We start from the raw sequence: 14,938 nt of genomic DNA, 5'->3' as shown, positions 1-14,938 counted from the left end.
TCCAGACGTTTCGGACTTTAAACCAGGCGCTTTTCCGATGCACGCTTCCCACGGGCCCAAGCTGCCTTGTGCGCCTTTAAGTCTAAAAAAAATCTGGCAGCGGTCCGGGAGTGATGGAGGCTTGAAATCAAGGAATCCGAGCTTATGCTGCCGGCATGCCTCAGCTCTAGTTAGGACAGGACCAGCGATTCAGTCCAACGTCCCTCGCAGACAAGCTTGGAGCCTCTGTATCAGCACCTGTATCGGCCAATGGAACCTCTATCATCGTGACAGCCACAGCCATCAGCACTCTTTCGCCGCTTGATCAGGAAGCCCCGTTACGAAGTAGGTGAAGGGCATAGTCAGGTTGCAGCACGGCGCAAGAATTGGTTGTTGCTCGATGATTCTGTCCGGAAGAATCATGTTCCGGCGGCCGACTGCCTATCGCTATGGGATCTTACCTCGGTGCCTCGATAGACATAACAGTCCTGGCCTGATCGAAGACTGGCAAGGTGGACGCAGCTTACAAGACGTTACCAGCCGCACTTTGTTCTGGCCGCATATCCGTACGGTTCAATGTGGAAATTGGGGCCGTTGCGATGATGATATACGTGGCAGGATTCCCGTCCGGCTATCAGCACTATTCCTTCGTCCCTTGATCCCATTCTCCGTCCGGGGTACACCTGCCTTTCACTCTTACACTTGCAATCTCGCATGATGTATCACCTAGCACGGTCCCTGTATCTCTACGCGACCAGCAAACCAGGCAAGTCCGCGGTCAAGCCACGACCCTAGTCCGCAAGGCTAATAACTGGTCAGAATACTCCATCCTCCTCCTGGGCCTCGACAACGCCGGCAAAACTACGCTCCTGACACAAATCAAAGCCCTCTTCAACACCACCGTCGACCCTTCGAATGGGGCCGTCGGTGAAGCACCCGCCTCCACCACAGCCGGCAACACGGTCCCCACTGTGGGTCAGAACGTGGCCACAATCTCCCTTCCCGACATGTACTTGAAGATCTGGGACGTGGGAGGACAATGGAGCCTGCGGAGATTGTGGACGAGTTACTTCAAGAGTTGTCACGCGGTTGTATTTGTGGTGGATAGTACGGATCTGGGGAATGGGGAGATTGAAGAGGCGCCGAAGACGCCCGGGGCGATGTGGCATGGGCGGAAGAAGAGTTATGTCGGGAAGGTTGGCGATGATGAAGTGCCCGAGACGCCATGGACGCCCATGACGCCCATGACGCCGGGCTTCTTCGACTCGGGACACGCGCAGGGACGCCTGGATGAATGCAGGGCTGTGCTGGAGAGTGTTCTAGAAAACGACGACACGCAAGGGATTCCGATTCTAGTGCTGGCGAACAAGCAGGACAGGGAAGATTGTCTCGAGGTTGTGCGGATCAAGGAAGGTTTCATCAAGAAAGTTTTTGAGGGGGAGAAGGGAGGCATGGTGAGAGATAGTCGAGTGCTGCCTGTCAGTGCGTTGAGAGGCACCGGGGTCAAGGAAGCTGTTGAATGGGTCAGGAGCCGGGTCGTGTGGAACAAAGAGACTCGTCCTCCCGTCATGAGATGAAGGTCGGTGAGGCCACCAGGATATACGACATGTATGATGCGACCGAATTGACAAGCTATCGAGCTGCGGTACGGAGGACACCAAAACTAGCCACCCGAGCTGGCCAGGACGGAACAGCTTGATGATCTAGTCGGGTCTTCTCAAGGCCTCTTCTCAATCTCCAGCAAAGAAGCAGCCACATCCTTCGCGGTCTCCGCCAATGGCGTCCACTTGTATGTAAACACCTCCTCGACCTCGCTGATGTCCAATCTCGGCAAAGTCAAAGTGCTCGCCTCATCGTTATCCTCACCGACCCTGTCGGCCAGCCCGGGCTGCACATCGTTTCTGAACACATCGGCAACTTGGTTGAAGATCAAGGGTCGCCCGACAACGAAGCGTTTATTTGCCGCTCCTGCCGTGGTGAGGGCCAGAATCTGGAGTTTGGCGAGGTCACGGACGTCGATCTTTCACGGTACAAAGACTGGTCAGCTTTCCAGGGCTCCATCTAAACCATCATTGTGGGATGCAGAAAGACGGCACGGTTCACTCACCCGTCCCGGAAACGCCGTGTTCGGGACTTTGCCAGTTTCCGAACTCTTACTCTCCATGATCGCCTTAATCAGCGAGTTGCTGAAGTTGATCCTGCCAATGCCCTTGACCGGCTGCAGCATCGGGCCCCAGATCAAGGGAGGCATGAAATTCGTGACCGTGAAGGAAGGTTGCTCCTCCTTGACAAATTTCCAGATTGCCTCTTCGGCGAGCTTTTTCCCGACGCAGTAGGAGATCTGTTAGCAGTGGTCAGTATCTCGCCGAAAGATCATAGCCGTTTGTCTTGTAGCTGCGTATACAGAAAAATAGAAGAAATGAAGGGATGCGGGAGGAAACTTGCATAGTTGTTATTCGCCTGAATCGCGTCCTCCCTCCCTAGCGGCAACCACTCCTTATTCCCGAACACTCTGCTCTTCACGTCCTCATGACTTCCTGTCGTGATCGCATTCAAACTCCCCGTCACGCTGATAGCCTTGACATGTCTACCGTATTCCTTGGCACTCCTCAGCAGTCCCAAGTTTCCGAGCACACTGGGCTTTTCAAAATGCTCGACAAAGTCCGTGTGCGCGGGGTCATCAAGCAACGGAGCCGCCACGTGGACGATGTACTCTATCTCCCGGTGTTTTTGGAAGACGGAGTCAAACGCTCCTGGCGCGGTGAAGTCAGGGACCGGGAAGATTATGAGGGACGAGGCTGGCCATGAGGGGTTATTTTCCAGAAGTGCATTGGCAGAGGACGGGGAGCGGACGGCCAGGAGGAGGGTGTGGTTTTGGCGGAGAAGTTCGTCGACAATGCTGGAGCCCACGAAGCCGGTGGCGCCGGTGACGAGGGTGGTCGGCATTTTTGGTCGATGGCGTTCGCCTTTTCGAAGCAAGTCCGCTGGATCGAGGGTGTTTGAAACGGGAAGGAATTCGGCACGAGTATACTAGATGGGAAGAGAGCTATTTGGTCGATGGCGTTCGTTGGGTAACCAGATCCACTAGATCGAGGGTGTTTGGAATGGCAAGGGATTCGGTGTGACTCTGCTAGTCTGATGGGATGAGAGCTGGACTTGAACGGCAAGCAGGGCCACAGAAAGGCCACAAGGTCAGTGAAGAAAGAGGCTCAGGCCGAAAGAGTTATACGAGGTGACGAAAGTAAGGAGAGTGCTGTTGGATCCATGCTCGCTGCAAGTTGAGGATATAACCTTTATATTCGCTTTTGCTTCAAATGCCTGTTCTATGCGCTGCTCTCAATGCTCTCTGACCCAAGAGCCGCTGCAATATTTATCGGCACGGAATACCCACAGGTTTCGTATCTCCCCGTCCCTTTGCATTGCGGCATTCTGGGACGGCCCAACAGCAGCATAACTATGCAAGCCTGAATTCTCGCATACCATTTTCGTCCCAGGGGCATGAAAGCCAAGGAAGCCAATAGCAGAGCAAGACGCTTTGTCAGCCTCGGAACGGATGTCCATTGGAGGACATCTGAAATCGGCAAGACGTTGTTGCCATTTGGGGACAGAATTTGTCGTCAGAACCCTTTTCGGTGGCAGATCTGCTACCCCTAGCAGGAAGGATTGCGGCTGCGGAAGGTCTCTTGGACGAACTTCTCAGTCCATCCACTTCTCGAGGTGCTTATCAAAGCCAATGGCTTGCAAATCAATGTTCATCTGATGTAGCATCGTATCCATTGTGAATGACTGCGAGAATGCAAAATTAGTGCGCTCAGGAGAGGAGCAAACCAACCTTGACTTACGTTGTCGTCGTCCCCCTCAGGTTCAGACAGTCTGTTCTCATCAATCGCCAGGCAGTCCTCCGTGGACGCAGAATCACTTGCCAATTGCTTATGTTTTTGTGGCAGAAGCTCCTTCTCGTCGAAATTCCAATGTCGTGAGTCTTGGTCGGCCTGCCGTCGCCAGGCATCTACACCACCCATTCCCTCGATTCTCTCTCTCGCGTCGGCGAAGAGCTCGTCCGCAGCCTCCTGAGCGACTGCTCGCCATTTGACGATTAGCTTCTTCAATTCGGTACCCTGACCAGACTCCTCGATGTGAAGAGCTTGATCTGCCTTCTCAAGAGATTGCCGCAGCTGACTCAGTCGAATGGATAACGCAGTGCATTGTTTCTGGAGGTCTGCAGGTTTGACACAGGCGGACCCTACATGAAGAGTGGAAATCGACTCATGAGAATCTGTGGAAGAATTCAAGCAGTCTGTATTGTTTAGCAATGGCGTCAGCTGAGGTATGACGCCAATGGATGTGCCTAGGTCTTGCGATTGTCCCCTCGTTTGTTGTAAATGGGCTTTGGATACTGCACGAAGCGGTGAGCGGAAAGGTTTGTTTTGGAATGGCTGAGGCTGATCCAGCTTCCTTCTCTTGGCTGGATGCATGTCTTTGAGGTGGAGAAGAGCGAGTTGAGTCTGTGCTGTTGCGCTATCAGCTTGCTATTGCCAATTTCCTTGAGTGCATTATTTCTGCGGAACATGCGGAGAAGAGAAAGGGCGATGGATGGTTTGATCGCCAGCTAGGCAGCGTGGTTTGGTGACGGTGTGGGAGTGAATTGGTTGGATCATTGACGCCTACAGTAGCAGGAGCCCCCGAAAGGTGCGTCAAGGATTTCTTTCGGTTCTACGAGAGTTGGCAAGTGAGCGGGAAGTGACTGGCAAGCAAGAATCATGAGAGGAGGCAACATGACTGACAGGTGGGCACTAAAAGATCACTATGTGGAATTGAGCTTAGCTTCCGTACCCGGGGCCTGACTAGTGAACCCTTGCCCGAGAATATCGATTTGCATTTACTTTCGAGTAACGCACCTCCAATGTGCTAAGTCCGTGACTTACTGTGTCATTTCAGGACATTTCAGTCCGAAGTATTGCACTGCACTACCTTAGCTCGTTCCAACTCAACGAACCCTGTCTGCCCTCTCAAGTCCCTCTTCACTGCCTCTTCGACAAGAGAGCAGCAACCTTGCCCTGGTCATCGCTTCTGCCTCCCTTCCGTTCTCCGTCACACGCGCCTCGCAACGGTGACCCGTCAGCCCGATTTCACTTCCTGCACCTACGATCTGATCTGAGCCAGCCCAAAGCATAACCACGCAAAAATCCAAGCCATGCCATCCAGAATGATCCGGCCACACAATCACACGCCAGGTCCAGCTCCAGCACCGTCTTTGTCTCATCCCCTTCAGCAATCATGCCCACCTCTTCTTCGACTTTCCACTGCTCATCATCGCCTCACACTCTCACCACTCTGCACACACCAAATGAACACTTCTCACCAGCCCACGAGAATCTCACCCCTACCAATGCCGCAGACTTGAATAGCTTACAATCATAAAACCCACCACGACCTCCTGACAGCAATGCACGGAACACGCAAATAATTGCAGCCGCCCAGCAACTGCCACCACCACACAAACCGCAGAAAGCTGAACGACCAACTGCACAAAACTACTCCACGTCAACCATCAGCAAAACCCTACTGTCCTCTCTCAACGACACCACAATCAATACTTGACTATGTCGTCCTCAAGCACACGTTCACCATCATCCTCGGCTCGAACAGAGAAGAATAAAAAGCAGACCAAGACAATTGTTCTCAAACTATCACCGAAACTCCTACGCCGTTTCCAAGACTCTCTCGTCAAGTCAGAAGATCAGTCATCACCCTCAGTAGCCTCATCACCTGCTGCACCCGAGGACCTATCTACTCTGAAGGTTCCGGAAGTCAACGACAACGCTTCCGAGTCCGCGTCAACGCCGGCGCCAGTTGGAACAGAAGCAGCTGAAAACTCCAACGGTGACGGCTCCAAGAAACGCAAAGGAGGCTCACTTGCAGGGACCAAAAGAAGTCTAGGACAGATGGCCGAGACAAATGGCACACCGAAACCAAGAGGCAAGCCAGGCCCCAAGAAGAAGCCACGACTGTAAGATCACCGTACTCCCTGACACTCTGGCTTCTACGATACTAACTATCTACAGAGAAGATGGCACCATCGACCACAACGCCACCAAGGTACCGAACACCAGTGGAATTGGGCCGTCGCACAAGTTGGGCCCCAAGGCCAACCAGGGCGCTATCAACGCTGGCCTGCGTGCTCTCGATCGATCTGGTGCCCCCTGTCGTAAGTGGAAAAAGAAGGCATTCACGCTGAAAAGTTTCACTGGTGTGGTATGGGAAATACCTTCATGGAGAGGCGGAGAGAAACCACACTCATCCCTCAACGGCGAAGAGTCAAGTGACGCGAAGGATGTGTCACAGCAAAGCAGCAGTGAGGCCAAACCCAATGGAAGTGACATCGCCATGGACAGCAATGCCGGTGACAGGCCCGATGTGACGATCATGTCCACGCCTCCAGCAAGTTCACCGGCTCCGATGCCACCACCGAGCACCGTCATTACCGCCCAAGGTTAACATGATCATTGCCACCACCGGTCCACGGTGATGCAAAAGCCGTGTATCATCACCATTCTATCATGACAAACATCTACAGCATGCGGAGGAAGGCGAAGCCTTTTTTCTATCTCGACAAAAGTTCCAAATACTTAGGGACGGTGCGAAACGTACTTTGCGGGAAAGCCTCGACACAGTCCTGTAAACACCAGACAGAGTGTATCTATTCATACAGCATGGCGTTATGGGATCATCTTTACCTTCTGGCCGGCCGTGGGCATGGCCATTGGGATCACGATACCGGCACCAGCGGCTTTGTACTATCAACACCATGCGTCGGGGTGACACCTCTCTTGGGCGTATGGTCAAAAGGCAAATGGGGTTTTGAGATTGTAAGGCCTGGGTCCATTCGCCCGGAATATGTTGTAACAATAGAGCATAACTGCAAGTTTGGTGTCATCGATCGAAAGAACATTTTCTTCGCTGCACTAAATCATGCAATGCTCTGGTGTGTGTAGAAAGTAACCGTACCATGAAGCTTTGGACAGCGCTGGCCTCGGAACTGGATGGACAACTCCTTCCGGTCCCCGCAGCCGCTTAACTAAGGGCTGCCACGCCCACCTGCCACGCCCAAAAGCCCGCCCAATGAGATCTGTATTGCCGTCAATGACCTTCCGTAACGCGGTATCAGCACGATAACGACACCCAGCATGCTCTCTCATCCGTCCCAACCAAGGAACAGCAGCTTCGGTCCTTAGACCCGCCATTCCTTAGCCACCGACGGGCAGCAAACATGTCGTAAAACGGCATTCAGTACGTCAATCTGACTTCCCAGCCAGCGCCGACCGACATCAACCAAACCCACCGGCTCGACCACTTCCCTCGTGACCCCGACCACGAATCCCTGTGCGTTCCTGTGCGATTTGCTCTTCGTCCAGCATGACGGATGGGACTGGGTCAGGCAGTAGCAGCCGGCCCAGTGCCTTTGGTGGCAACGCGCCTCGACGATTGTCGTATGCTTCAGTGGCTGGGGGCGCAGCGTCACAGAACATTCACCATCCTACAAGGGCTGGTGCTTTCTCCCATCTCGCGGCGTCAACTCCGAGCGGCACGCATCCGGCTGAATATCAGGCAGAACATCAGTATCAGAGACGATATTCAGAACACGATCAAGACTCGCTGGCAGCCAGAGGCTGGCGGAAGCCCACACCACTGCCGTCCTATTCGAGGAAGTTTGCCAACATCCCGTCTCTGAGAACAGGCACAATGCATCCGAACCCCTTCTTCGTCCCATCCTACCTCCGACATTCTAGTTACATGGCGAAATTGGAGGCTGCGTACAAGGCGAAGCTAAAGCGAGAACGTGAGCAGCCGTCGGGCACTTCTTCGCAGAGCTCCTTTTCTACTAGCCCCAGCAACACGAGATTAGCGCCATCCCATCGTGGCATGACATACGACATTATCGAAAGCAATCCTCCCAAAGAAGAGGAGGTGTTGCCACCTCTGCCATCCAGATGGAGTGAGCAGGACAAGTACCCGGGTCTTGATATAATGAGTGACGGACAAGATCTAAGATACAGCGGATCGGCGAGTAAGGCGGAAATCGAAGCAGCCTCTGTCAGGACAAATCATGCCATGCCTCTCGGATGTGGAATGTACTACTTCGAGGTGGTAATCAAGCAGAAGAGCAAGGACACAGCTATCGCGGTCGGGTTTTCTACGAGTGAGGCCTCGCTGGAGCGGTTACCTGGCTGGGAGACACACTCGTGGGGTTATCACGGTGACGACGGGAGAATGTTTTTTGGTGAGCATTCGGGTCGAAACTATGGCCCGACTTTCGGAGCTGGAGACGTTATCGGCTGTGGTATCAACTTCAACACCTGGCAGGCATTCTTCACCAAGAATGGTCAGGATCTCGGCGTCTGCTTCAGAGAACTCAAGAAGGACATGAAACTATACCCGACCATCGGAATGAAGAAACACTCTGGCGCGCTCGTGACGGGGAACTTTGGGCAGCGGCCCTTTGTTTTCGACATCGACGGCAAGATGCTGGCCGAACAGGCCAACATCTCAAGAGATATTTCGAAGGCGAGGATTACATCGTTACAGCGTCAACGAGACGAAAACAGTCTCATCCAGGAATTAGTGGCGCAATTCTTGAGCCATGACGGCTACGTTGAAACCGCCAAAGCATTCGCGGAGGAAATAGGAAGAGAAAAACAGTCCTTAAGCAACGTGCTTCCAGCAAACACACCTACCGTTACAGCTCAGGATGACACCGACGCTGTCCATCGGCAAAGTAAGTTGACTGGCCTCTTTCTGCCGAATGTCATGCTCACCATACAGGGATACGGCGGGCCATTCTCTCCGGAGATATCGATCAAGCTCTCGAAATTACACATGCACATTTTCCCACCGTCCTGGCGGAAAACCCGGACATAGTGTTCCGGCTGAAATGTCGAAAATGGATTGAGCTAATCAGCAAGACAACTGACCTCAATACGCGCAAGCCACCAGCACGAAATGACCGTAGACCCAGTAATGGTGTCGAGAAGTCTAACAGTGCGGACGACGATCCTGTTCACGACATGGAACTTGATTCGGACAACCATGCTAATGGGGTCGGCAAGTCGCGCGCCGACAGTAGTGGCTTACAGCACGACCAGCTGCTCCAGGAAGTCATGTTATATGGCCAGGAGCTGCATCGAGAATTTCAGCATGAGGACGGCGAGCATGCAAAGGCTCTTCAGGACATATTTAGCCTGGTAGCCTACAACGATCCGAAAGGCAGTGTACATGGGCATCTGTTGGACACTTCTGGAAGGACAGCAGTTGCAGAGGAGCTGAATTCGGCTATCTTAGGTTTGATTTCCTCACAACCTCGATATTGGACGTTTCGCTAACGGGATGCAGTGTCGCTGGGACGATCGCCTTCTGCTGCACTGGAGACGGCATGGAAGCAGACCGAGGCACTGATTGATGTGCTCAGCGAAGAGGGTGGTCCTGCTGCTTTCGTCAATCTACAAGCAACGTTTTCGTCTTAACACCACTTCACAGAGGCGGCGTTTCTCGTGTGTGGACTCGTGGTGGAGGTAGCTGGTTGCGAGGCTGTACTGGATATTCTAGCCGGATGGCAGGGAGCACTGGGTTGACGCATCGTGGATCATGGTATTGGGGAGTACAGAGTTGGGATGAACATAGCTCATGGCAATGGTGTTGGGAGTTTCCGTTCTGCCTTACACATCTGAACAGCTGAGTCGACTTGCTGAGTGGCAGAAGTATAATACTCCCGACTTGTGTGGTTTCTAGAGAGGGGCATGTCCTAGGGGGCGTCGACGGGAATCTCATCTTAGTTTGAGAATCCACCATTCTATTCTGAAGTCACTGATTGTCCGTACTGTCTCAGTGGTGTCATCGAAGTGAACTAAGAATGAGGCAGATGGAGATGTGGTTTTCGCTCTACATGCTTCTGCTGTCTGCGGTGTTGACACGATGAACTCTTCCATTCACGGGATCTTCAGTCTGATGATCATGATTGTCTGTTTTCTGCCGAGCTTTTGGTTTGTTCACATGGCTGCGTGACACTTACGGCGATGTGCGAGCACCCCGATCATGCTTCGGCAATCAGCCAGCATTCTGATCTCAAGCCCATTGGTCTTCCAGCATGATGGCTCAACCGTCCTCAGTGTCTAACACTTCTAGCCTCAAAGATGGCACTGGTGCACCCTCCAATCCACTCTCAAATTGCATAGCTGCGCCTCCCACTAAGTCGCACGATCTATTTGGCTGGGAGAAGTCTAAGAAAGGAAGATGGGGAATTCATGCCCGGTATCTCAGACTTCTGGGTACCAGGCGTAATTAGAGCTTCACTTTGGTGCGCGAAGCACCTCTGCGGAGGTCCAAGTATTCATTGTCCCTCAACCTTTGCAGCTGCCTGCCTCAATTCTCGGACGTTCCCCTCGAGCACGCAACCCACGGCTCTTTCTAAAGCGATCACAAACCTCGCTCGCCCTCTCGTCTGTTGCTCGCCAGCACGCTCCGACTTGCCCAAGCCCCCTCCATGGACACCCATATCTCCGACTATATCCCAATCGACATCCCGCTCAATCGCGGTATGCAGGTCTCCAGCATTCTCGACAGGAATACCTATCTCTTTCATGGCGTCGATGGACTTCCCATCCGCGTATGGCCACAGTGCATCACCCCATCCGTCAACGCACTGTATTCTCCGACAGAATATACCGGCCCCTACCACACCTAGCCCTGCTACGGTGCTCTTGATATGTTCAGTCACAGCTTTAGGCCCTCCATTGTCCGCAGCATCCGCAAGCTGGGACATCGTCTCGGAGTCACTATACGACTGTGCCGTCTCAAAAATGTAGGTGGCTGTCTTCTGCCGGTGCTGCGTCCTTGCCGCCTCTAGTGCTTCCCAGACACGTTTCTGCCCTACGGAAGTGATTGCCTCGGCGCTGTTTAAGCTGAATGGCTCGTTGAGCAGCGTGCGGATACTTCTCATGCCCAGCTTGTGAGAAAGCGGTTTGGAGAGCATATGTGAGCACAGTAGGTGTTCAAACGGCGCCAGACTTGTCGGCGAGGTCAAGGAGTACGATTTATATGTCCTGGATTTCTTCGCGTCGGCCAACTCGTCTTCTGGGAAGCAGTATCGCAGCGCGGCAGCTGACAGAAGGAAATTTAGAAGCTGTCCGGGCGAAGCGGGATTATCCCTGTGTCTTGTCGACGAGCGGGTCCCCTGTCGTGGTGCTTTTGCATTAGGTCTCGATTTCGCAGCCTCGTCCGGCGGCTCTTTGCGCTTTTGTCCTGCGCGCACTGCAGTCTCGTCTGTGGTGTCAGAGCTTTGCTCAGGTTCGGGCTCACTTCCGGTTTCTGCTTGTTCTTGTTGCTGCTTGGAGCCCGATCTTGAGTAACGATCCGGCTCTTCGGCCGCCTGGTTGTCGTCGTGTTGTCCGTTATGTGGTTCAGCAATCACCTCGTTGGTTTGCTCACGGTCTTCGGAGTGGTTTCGAGCTGCTCTCTTGCTGCGAGACGGTAGTTTGGAGCCTTCTTTTCCTGCTTCTGGTTTTGCTTTTGATGGCTTTTTGGCAGGCATGTCGTATACCTGGGAAGCGGTCCGGCCTGGTTTAAGCGCTGAGCGATGTTCCAGGAATTCACCGCAGCAAGCGAAGAACACTATCGCCGCCCTGGAAACGTGCTCTGGAAACCGATGCGGTACCTGACCAACATCACGTACCTATACTTCGTCACTACCTAGGTAGCTAGGGCCCGAATCACCACGATCCGAAGTCATGACGTATTACTCGGGGAATGTCAAACCTAAGGTGCACTTGCTGCCGGATACAGCATACAAGCTGGGCGATCGATGTTCTCGCCAGTGAGAAGGGGACTCTCCTGGCAAGATAACATTGTGTTCTGGGCGAGAGACACGATAATGAGATCGTAACTGTTCTCTCCGTGGAAATGTCTTCTGCCTCAACCAGTACTCCGACGAAGAGATCTCTTGAGCGAAGCAATCCAATTACTTTATTTGTGAGGCGACGCCGTCTTTCCACAGCCCTCAAAGTTTATTTTCATCTCTCTTCATTATCCGACTTACCGTCCGTCAACCGTAATACCTTGACCAAGAATTCAATCCCATATCGGAAGTGATGCCCTACGCATGAAAGAGCGCTTGGATACCTGCCGTAGGGGTAGGCGTCGAGCGCTCGATGACCTACGAAAGGCTGATGCTCTCCCACCTCCGATCAAGTGAAGTGATCCAGCGACAACAGACACGTAGACTGGTCCGAGATTTGTGCTGCGCGACACGATTGAGAGGGATAAGTACAATACTTCTTGGCTTCTTGATAACCGTTCGGTCCATCGTGTCTGCTCACTACCCTTCCTTCTTCCCACGGGGTCCCTAAGTACTCATTCCGCCCACATGACCCAGCTCGCACTTGCCGCCATCAGCGGCGTGTCATCCACCGTATTGACATTCCAATCGAACCCCTTTTCCGTCAGATTTTGTGCTCGGGACTGCAACCTCACGTCCCAATCCTTGCCCATGACGAATCCACTTGGGCCCAGGAACGCCCGTGGAGGCGACTTGAACGCGTCGGTCGGCATAGTGACCGCGCCCTGGAAGGAGACCTGGGTCTTGCGCGCCACGATCTCGGTTGCCGTGTCTTTCAGCCAGAACGCGGGCGAGGTGCCGCATACGATGTTGCTGGCCGTGGGCGGACACGCGAACCAGGAGGCGTGGACTTGGCGCGCCGTCTCGCTGAACGTGACGACCATGTCGAAGCCCTTGTTGTCGATGTTGTCGGGCGCGACGTGGGCGCTGAGGAGGGGCGTCGAGTCAAAGTCGAACCCGGCGAGGAAGACCGTCACGAGCGGTGGGGCCGAAGAGGTGTACGGCACGCGGAAGTCGACGCGCTGGCGGAACGTCGTCAACCCGGGCCGAGCCGTGTTCGTCGGCTGGCGGTATGGCATGCTCCACATGCCGACCTGGACTTGATCGTTGCGGGGCACGAGGAGGCTGGTGCACGCGAGCTGGTTGCAACGTGTCTTGACATTGTCCGTGGTCGACATGGTCGACAGGCGGGGTTTGTACTGGTCGGCCCGGATCTCCGTCATGGAGGCTTGCGCGATCGTCCTTGGGTCGGTGCCTTGACGACGGAGGTCGACCTTGTTGAGACAGAGAATGCCGTCCGCTGGGGTCGTGATGGGCGGCGAGAGGGGCACTAGTGCCTCCAAGGTGCTGTTGTTCAGGACGTTGATGTTGGTCGTTTCGTTGTCGAACCGAAAGTCATGGTATCCGCTGCGAAGGCCGACCTTGACTGGTGTTGAGGGCGTGCCGCCGGGCGATGAGTCGACGGGGAGGGCTCCAATTGGATCCCACGGCACTGCACCCACCTTGTACTGAGGCAGGAGAAGTCGAAAGGTCTGCGGGCGGATATAAGGCGTGCTGCGTTTGGAATCGATGGCCAGCTTGGGGTCCCTCGTGATTTGGTCGTTTTCCGTCACGATCTTGACCATCAGCTGGCGACAGCACTTCAATGCAGCGTCGAGGCCAGCGATGGTGGGCTCGAACGGGTCGATCTTGGCGCCCGGCGCCGGCGTCGGCGAGGCCGGGGCGTCGGGATCTGGTGGCATGCGGACCCCGTCGCCCGGTATTGCAGGCGCTTTCTCGAACACCGTCGGGTCGTCCTCTGCGTCTTCCAACATCACGTGGATGTCCTTCCAGATCCGCTTGTAGCCCATGTAGACGTCCAGCAGCTCGGACGTGTAGAGGTTGGCGATTTCATAGTCGAGCGGCTGCAACGTGGCCGGCTTCCACTGTAGGTAGCCACGCAGCGCGGTGTATTTGGTCAGGATGGCATGCGTGCGTTGGGGGCAAGCCGCCACGAGATCGGCAAAGCGCACCGCGACGTCCTGCAGCGTGTCAATGTCCCACTTGGCGTGAGGGTCCTCCTTGAGCTGCCCGCCCCCGGACCAGTTCACGGTGATGTTGACCTCGGAGTTCTTGTTGATGAAGGACTTTGCTGATTTCACGGCCCCCTCGGCGTCGACGGAGCCCACCCCCACCTGGAGAGCAAGGTGTGCCTTGGCGGCAATCTCGGTGACCTGGGATTTGTCCCGCGCCCGAATGCTCACAATGGCCGAGAACTGTCCGCCTTCCTGAAATCCGGAAATGAAGCAGTCCCCGTATATGTCGGTGAATGTCTGGGCGGTATAGTTGTCACGGCCGCTGAGGGGCCAGAATTGCAGCTGGTCCTTGATGTTGATGGTCTGATTGATCACCTTGACGACCACGACGAAGTTGACGTCGCTGTCCTGGAACGTTTCCGTATTCACATACGATCCAGACCCTCCGCCAGATATCTCGCCGTATCTGATCGAAAGCGATCCGGAGATGTTGAGGTCGTTGCTGACGTCGCTGAGCTTCGAGACATACTTGGACGTGTACGTGACGATCTGGCTGGGATATCGCACAATCCTGTTGCCCCCGGAGTCGTTGAGAATGACATCGATGTCCTTTTTGATGGGAGCACTGACGGCTGGCGGGGCCGGTGCGCCGTCCTTTGCTATCGGCGCGTAAGTTCCTGGTGTCAGGGGCTGTGAATCTTCGGGATCAGAGATGCCGACGACGGCATTGTCAATGCAGACTTGTTGCGTAAACGAGTTGAAGCTGGAGTGGTTTGCGCGATGGTCAGCTTGTATGGCGACCGTGAAGAGGCACACTCACCCCTGACCTGTGAGAATGGGGGTCAGCAACCGCGAAGAATGATTAGCCAGGTTCCCTACCAAGTCGCATGGAGTTGTTGTACGGCACAAGAAGAAGCGCCATCGTCGACTGAACAACGAGAGTGGACGTGCCCCTCGTGGTGGGAAGGAGGTGCTCGCGTCGCCCATTTTGTAGCTGATCTTTGTGGCGTCTCTTACCGAGCTGAAGGTATACTAGTACCAAGGTTTTGGCACTATC

The 14,938-nt window shown here is 54.3% G+C and overlaps 7 protein-coding genes across 7 annotated transcripts; 3 read left to right on the top strand and 4 right to left on the bottom strand.

The window, feature by feature from the left end:
- Positions 1-696: 696 nt before the first annotated feature.
- Positions 697-1,556, top strand: A1O7_02427 (ADP-ribosylation factor like protein 1; the record flags this gene model as incomplete). The annotated part of the gene is made up of 2 exons (XM_007756459.1): positions 697-756; positions 783-1,556. The coding sequence occupies 2 exons, from the start codon at positions 697-699 to the stop codon at positions 1,554-1,556; spliced, it is 834 nt and encodes a 277-aa protein (XP_007754649.1).
- Positions 1,557-1,696: 140 nt separating this feature from the next.
- On the bottom strand, positions 1,697-2,925 carry A1O7_02426 (uncharacterized protein; the record flags this gene model as incomplete). The annotated part of the gene is made up of 3 exons (XM_007756458.1): positions 1,697-1,999; positions 2,087-2,286; positions 2,421-2,925. 3 exons carry the CDS (start codon positions 2,923-2,925, stop codon positions 1,697-1,699), a joined length of 1,008 nt encoding a protein of 335 aa, XP_007754648.1.
- A 750-nt stretch (positions 2,926-3,675) lies between these two features.
- A1O7_02425 (uncharacterized protein) lies at positions 3,676-4,454 on the bottom strand (the record flags this gene model as incomplete). Its single annotated transcript, XM_007756457.1, has 2 exons — positions 3,676-3,765; positions 3,822-4,454. The coding sequence occupies 2 exons, from the start codon at positions 4,452-4,454 to the stop codon at positions 3,676-3,678; spliced, it is 723 nt and encodes a 240-aa protein (XP_007754647.1).
- Positions 4,455-5,582: 1,128 nt separating this feature from the next.
- Positions 5,583-6,477, top strand: A1O7_02424 (uncharacterized protein; the record flags this gene model as incomplete). The annotated part of the gene is made up of 2 exons (XM_007756456.1): positions 5,583-5,989; positions 6,045-6,477. The coding sequence occupies 2 exons, from the start codon at positions 5,583-5,585 to the stop codon at positions 6,475-6,477; spliced, it is 840 nt and encodes a 279-aa protein (XP_007754646.1).
- Positions 6,478-7,395: 918 nt separating this feature from the next.
- On the top strand, positions 7,396-9,500 carry A1O7_02423 (uncharacterized protein; the record flags this gene model as incomplete). Its single annotated transcript, XM_007756455.1, has 3 exons — positions 7,396-8,755; positions 8,803-9,318; positions 9,370-9,500. 3 exons carry the CDS (start codon positions 7,396-7,398, stop codon positions 9,498-9,500), a joined length of 2,007 nt encoding a protein of 668 aa, XP_007754645.1.
- Positions 9,501-10,363: 863 nt separating this feature from the next.
- A1O7_02422 (uncharacterized protein) lies at positions 10,364-11,563 on the bottom strand (the record flags this gene model as incomplete). Its single annotated transcript, XM_007756454.1, has 1 exon — positions 10,364-11,563. The coding sequence occupies one exon, from the start codon at positions 11,561-11,563 to the stop codon at positions 10,364-10,366; it is 1,200 nt and encodes a 399-aa protein (XP_007754644.1).
- Positions 11,564-12,381: 818 nt separating this feature from the next.
- A1O7_02421 (uncharacterized protein) lies at positions 12,382-14,803 on the bottom strand (the record flags this gene model as incomplete). The annotated part of the gene is made up of 3 exons (XM_007756453.1): positions 12,382-14,644; positions 14,702-14,708; positions 14,761-14,803. 3 exons carry the CDS (start codon positions 14,801-14,803, stop codon positions 12,382-12,384), a joined length of 2,313 nt encoding a protein of 770 aa, XP_007754643.1.
- Positions 14,804-14,938: the final 135 nt, after the last annotated feature.

Source organism: Cladophialophora yegresii (genome assembly GCF_000585515.1).
Source record: "Cladophialophora yegresii CBS 114405 chromosome Unknown aczIN-supercont1.2, whole genome shotgun sequence".
In the NCBI taxonomy this organism is placed as follows: Eukaryota; Fungi; Ascomycota; class Eurotiomycetes; order Chaetothyriales; family Herpotrichiellaceae; genus Cladophialophora; species Cladophialophora yegresii.
The sequence above is the reverse complement of the archived record's forward strand: the minus strand, read 5'-3'. Positions and strand labels throughout refer to the sequence as shown.